This window comes from Jaculus jaculus, chromosome 17 (assembly GCF_020740685.1).
Source record: "Jaculus jaculus isolate mJacJac1 chromosome 17, mJacJac1.mat.Y.cur, whole genome shotgun sequence".
Taxonomy (NCBI): Eukaryota; Metazoa; Chordata; class Mammalia; order Rodentia; family Dipodidae; genus Jaculus; species Jaculus jaculus.
This window is the reverse complement of record NC_059118.1, coordinates 554,102-560,101: the sequence shown is the minus strand read 5'-3', so window position 1 is coordinate 560,101 and position 6,000 is coordinate 554,102. Positions and strand designations below refer to the sequence as shown.

General features: G+C 45.9%; 1 protein-coding gene across 4 annotated transcripts in view; it reads right to left on the bottom strand.

Annotated features, from left to right (window-relative positions):
* Positions 1-1,766: 1,766 nt before the first annotated feature.
* LOC101616137 (sodium- and chloride-dependent transporter XTRP3) overlaps positions 1,767-6,000 on the bottom strand; it is a 40,765-nt gene continuing 36,531 nt past the window's right edge. For 3 of the 4 annotated variants that reach the window (XM_012949572.2, XM_045136248.1, XM_045136250.1), the window contains 3 exons: positions 5,667-5,826; positions 3,894-4,059; positions 1,767-3,231 (listed from right to left, as the gene is read on the bottom strand). In XM_012949572.2, coding sequence (XP_012805026.2) covers positions 3,082-3,231; positions 3,894-4,059; positions 5,667-5,826 — 476 coding nt within the window. In that variant the 3' untranslated portion in view covers positions 1,767-3,081. The remainder of the gene's footprint in view (positions 3,232-3,893; positions 4,060-5,666; positions 5,827-6,000) is intronic. The other variant, XM_045136249.1, reaches the window with a different exon arrangement.

The following is a 6,000-nucleotide window of genomic DNA, read 5'->3' as shown; positions in this document are numbered from 1 at the left end:
GTGGGGCCCATGGAGCTGTGCAGGAGCTCAACAAGGTCATGTGTTGGCCTGGAGTGGTGGGAATGGATGTGGGGAACAACATAGTCTCTGAAGGAGATGCAGTACTTGGTTAACTGTACTGGAAAGAAAGCCCAGGAGAGGATTCCCAGGTTCTTTGTAGCATGAGGCAGAGAATTCAATAAGAGGGGAGAGGGAGAGGCACCTGTTGGACCATGTTAAAGAAGCTCTCTTCTAATCATCAGGTAGAGGTTAAGTTTTAAAATTTCTTTCAAGCAGATCAACAGTTTGCATGGAATGGGCACCTGCTCAGAGAACTGATGCTTAGCCAAAGGTAATGTGTCCTGACTGTGCTGAGATGAAAGGCATGTGCCACCACACCTAGCCCTCCTTCTCCTTAAATGAGTTCTGACTCTCAGATATGGCTGTACATTGGATTCACCCGGGGAATTTCAAAGGCTACCATGGCTGGGGTCTCCTCTACTTCCAGATCTTTTGACATAAGACTCTGATGGACCATACATGGACAGAAAACTTAAAAGTGTCAGGGCTGGAGAGATGGCTCAGCAGTTAAAGGTGCTTGCTTGCAAAGTCTGATGGCTTGGGATTGATTACCCAGTACCCATGTAAATCCAGGTGCACAAAGTGGCACATGCATTTGGAGTTCATTTGCAGTGGCAGCAGGCCCTGGCATCCCTCTTCTCTCTATTAAACAGATACATAAATATTATAAAAAAAGGCTCTGATGGATGTCCCTGGGCTTCCAGAATTTTAGTGTTGTCAGGAAGTTGGACTGGTGGAAAGGTGGGGCACATTGCAAAAGCAGCAGAGTGAAGTAGCAGTCCAGAACAACCTTCCTCTGCTCACCTCTGAGGAGACCTGATGTTGAAATCTGCAAGTTCTTGACTGTTACTGAACCCAGGAACGGGTGGCGCTGTATAGAAAGACAGTGACTATGCCTGAGGGTTGAGAAGAGGGGACAGATCTTTAAGGATTCAGGTATAGACTTTGATGTATATTTGCCATGGGGTGGGTCCACTCTTCAAGCCTAAAGAACCATCTGATGATAAATCAGAGGTGAGTATTTGGGATAAATAAATGCTGGTCTTACATTTGACAGGACAGAGTGATATTTGAAGCTGACTTCAGAAGAAGTGGGGAAGCATTGATAAGATTGCAGCTAAGACAGGAAAAGACCTTTATAATGCCTAGCTTGTAGCTTGAAAAAGAAGATTAAAAAAAACACGGGGGCTGGAGTGATGGCTTAGCAGTGAAGGCACTTTCTGACAAAGCCAAAGGACCCAGGTTCAACTCCCCAATACCCACATAAAGCCAGATGCACAAGGTGACATATGTGTCTGGAGTTCATTTTCAGTGGCTAGAGGCCCTACTGTACCCATTCTCTCTCTCAAATAAATAAAAGATTTTTAAAACAGACAGGCTGGAGAGATTGCTTAGTGGTTAAGGCACTTGCCTATAATGCCTAAGAACCCTGTTTGATTCTCCAGTACCCACATAAAGCCAGATGCACAAGGTGGCACATGAGTCTGGAGTTTATTTGCAGTCTAGCAGCTCTGGCATGCTCATTCTCTTTCTCTCCTTGCAAATAAATAAATAAAATATTTAAAAAAGATATCCCTGGCTTATGGCCCAAGTGATGCTTAAGTGTCTTCAAGGGTGCTTGTACAGAAATAACCAAAGAACTCCTGAATTCTAGGACCTCAGTGAGGCAAAGAATGTTAGTGTAGGAATGTACTCTCAGTCTAAGACAGTGTTGATCCACTTTATTATAGTATAAAAGAAGAAAAAACAGAATGACAAATTCACATGGTAGACTAATAATAGCCATAAATATGGTGTCTTTAGTTACACAATGCTCTGATATATGCACATTTTAGAAAATGCTATTATGCACAGATGACAAGGTACTGGGGGTAAGTGATGTTTGTGGACTCACAGAATGTTGGCCGTGATGTCCCAATGTAGCAGTAAGTCTGTTGGAAAGTTGCACTCACTCACATCCTCATAGATGTTTTTGGCAATGTTTCCAAGGCACTAAGGTCCTGGAGATAAATATTTATATAGACTCTTCATGCAATTTGGGGTTGAAAACTGTAGATGGGTGATTTTTGTAGAGAAGTTAGCCCTGTCCCACTGTGGGAAAAATGACTTCCTTTAGAGACCCAATAAAGACCCTTTTTCATGGTCTTTCAAACTTGATAATATTTAGAGAGGTCTCAGGGAACAATGAGATTGCACATTTGCCATTATTATTATTATTTTTTTAAAAAGTTAATTTAGTGCTGGGCATGCCTTTAATCCCAGCACTTGGGAGGCAGAGGTAGGAGGATCAGTCTGAGATGACATAGTGAATTCCAGGTCAGCCTGGGCTAGAGTGAGACCCTACCTAAAAAAACAAAACAAAACAAACAAAACAAAACAAAAAAGTTAATTTACATCAACTGTATTCTGTTATCTTAGGCACTTAAAAACACTTAACACACTGTAAGTAATTACCCTCTAATATTTTGTTATTCAGCAAAAAGCCAAATGACTTGTTTGACGCCATGAGTTACAGCTAAATGTCACCTTATAAGGTGCTTTAAATTCTATGACTTTGTAGGATCAAGGAAGCAATCATCTTTCAGACTGGCCTTCCCCCTTGATGGCAAGCAGGCCACATGGCGTGGCCTTTAGATGATAAGAGGTAGAAAGCCCCTCTTGAGGAGTCTTCTTTCTGCCACCTTCCAATTCTTCTTTCCAAACATAGGAGCTCCAGGCCAAGTATTTCTGGTTTATGTGTTTTTAAAATGTCCAGCCAAGGAGCTGCTACCCACTGACAATAGCTGTGAGATGATGAGTGGCTGTGGCTGGATGATTGGTCTCTGGGAGGAACAGTGGTTTTTTTTAAAGTGTATAATTTTTTTATTGACAATGTCTATACTTACAGACAATAAACCATGATAATTCCCTCCCCTTCCCCACTTTCCCCTGCACAACTCCACTCTCCATCATATTCCCGCCATCTCGCCGTTAGTCTCTCTTTTATTCTGATGCCATTGTCTTTTCCTGGGAGGAACATTCTTAGGCCACTGCAGCTGTGCCTCTCTTCTTCAGGCAGTGTGTGATGAATATCCCCAGGGCCACCAGGGGGATGCACATGGTAGAGGAGGCCACCAGCAGCCAGATAACAGCCAGTGCATAGGAAGGGTAGTCCTTGGTTACCAGCTTCCCCTGGGAGGAGAGACTGAGTGTCAGTGGGGAGGGGGGAAGACTTTCTGCCTATCCTGAAAGTATAGACTCAAAACAGAGGGAGAAGTAAGAGGTGAAACAATGGGGTTCAGTCCACATCTGTGACCCCATGACCCTATGATTCACAAGCAGCCCTCAGGGAAACCATCTTTGTTATTCCATAGACACATAACTCTGTTTCAAGTGCATGAGACTATTCATGAAGGGTGACCATAGGAACAACCCAGCACCTCATTCTGAATTCCAAGGCCTTAAATACAGTGACACCATTAGCCCAGACTAGAACTTTCCACAGGGGTGTAAACTCTGTATGAATCTGTCCAATGTGGGGCCATAGGCTCCTGTGCTCTGGAGGAGTGCCTGTCCAGGAGACAGGGACCAATGCCTCTGCAGCAACTCTGTCCTCACCCTTCAGAGAAAGGCCCAAGGGGGTCACCGGAGAGGACTCGCACTCTTTCCACCATGGCATGTTAGAAAACTGACAGCCCAGCAGCTGTCCTACACTGAGTATCTGTAGAACACACCAGTGAGGTTTCCTTCCTGTCAGCTGCACCCTCCCCACACCACGGCAATGGCTCTTTGTGTCAGAAGGTCCATGCTCTGGAGCCAACGTGCAGACCCAGCCCTGTAGGAATGTCAGGTACCTGTGTGGCATCCCAGGCTTGGTACTGCAGGGTTCCCATGAGGATGTAGTCACTGAGGTAAAAGATAAAGAGGCTGACGATGAGCAGGGGGCTCACACCAGCCCACATGGCCTTCCAGTACCAGTTGAGGGTATGGCCAGTCATGGCCTGAAGGTCACTTCCAAATCTGCTTGGGCCATGGGAGAGAGTCTGGGTTACTTGTGCTGTGAAGGGAATGGGCTCCAGCTTGCACTCCTCTGCACTTAGAATAATAATGTCTGGGCACTGATGATGTTTGCACATGACCCTGGCGACCTTCTATGAGACCCCTTCATGGGGGAGGTGCAGGGTTGAGAAGGGCATGGAGACACTTCCCTCAGGCTTGCCTTCAGAGGAAGGCTGCTGGTGTAGACAGATGGACCCTGTCACTGACAGCCATTAGATGGCACTGTCATTTAAGCAGGACAAAGATCCCTCCGGACCATTTCCTAGCTCCGGCTGCTGACAAAACGTCAGGGCTTCTTTTTTCTCCTTCTTCCCCATCACTTCCCACTGTACCCTGTGATGGAATTGTGCTATTTTAGTCACTTCCAGGGGACCAACGGGTCTATTTTCTCCTCAGTCTTCCTCTGTTCTGAAACATCCTCTTCACAACCAATCCCTGGACCATGGCATTTTCCCAGATGACCATTTGTCCCACTTGACTCTGGATAATGGGGAAACTTGGTTACCTGATCTTTAGGGGTATCAAGACCTCAGGTGAAGAAAAGAGAGGTAGAAGGTTCAAAATAAAAAGTCCAAGTGGGTTTTGGGACTACTGAAAGTTATAAACCCCATTCCAAGGTTCTCAAGTATTTCAAGGCTCTAAATCATAGAGGAGACACCCATCTGGATTTACCTAACTTGTGACCTAAATTGATTGGTCAGTGGAGATATCACAGCATGTCATGGGAGCCTGGTGCTTTAGGAGACAGTGGAAAATGCTTCTGAAGGGGCTATTTGCTAAAGAGAAAAGGCTGGGGAAAATGGTGGGATGACATGGCACAACCCTCTCTTCCCACCTCAATGGGCTGGGCTGGGCATACATCTGTGACCCTCCTTATATGACCTCACTCAGTAGTTCCGGGTGGCCTAAGTTTCTTATAAGCTCCTTGCCACTGTTTCTTGAGGGATAACTGGAAAAGTAACATTTTACACTAGTGGTTCTCAAAGTGTGCCCCACAGATAACCTGTGTTAGAAATATGAACTATTGACTTGTCTCCAGACATCATTAACCAGAACCTTTTGGGGTCATAGGTCCCTGTTTTCACCATACCCTAGCTGGTGCTATTACACTTGGGTTTGAAAGCTGCTCTAGGCTAGGGTTCTGTCTCCAGGTGCACATTCCATCACCTGGAGAAGCTGAACATATCCTAGTGCTGTCCAGGAGCCAGGGTTGAGATCTGACCATATATCCCACTAGCCAAATTTTCTAAGACCTGAGTTCTCAACTGGACTGTGGTCAGGGTTCTTGAAAAGTCCTGATGCTTGGAAGCAATCAATGCTAGGAAAGCCATGCAGGCCCTACAAGAAAGCAGCTGAGATACAAAGTGAAAGTGCAGGCAGCAGAAAGCCATTGGTTGTAAGAAAATTAAACAGTGAAGAAGCAAGGGGCAACTGAGATCTGAAGGCCAAGAAATAACTGACAATACCCAACATTCAGAATAGAAATGCCCATTGAGAAAGTGATTTTCTTAGAAGCACATGTCTATGGCCAATTTGCCCTGTGGCAGGCAGGTTTCAGGTCTCCTTACCTCCGCAGCCCGTACACGTAGCACACGGCAATGATCTCCACCAGCACGATGAGCAGCAGGGACAGCGTGGCTGCGTAGTCGTTGAATATGTCAAACCAGTAGTTCCCGGCCTCCATCGTGAACACCATGCTGATGCCACAGCTTATGAGGCACACCAGCCCTGGAGCATAAGACCATGGCACAGCTCAACTGTCCAAGCCTGCCTGCCTGCTCATCCCATGTGCTAGAGGTAGCAGGAGCCATGCTTGACCAGTGGGTTCATCCACATGGGTTGGAGGATCTGCCTTATAGGGGATGGCAGCTCAGTGCATAAGCAATAGTTGGGAGCCATACT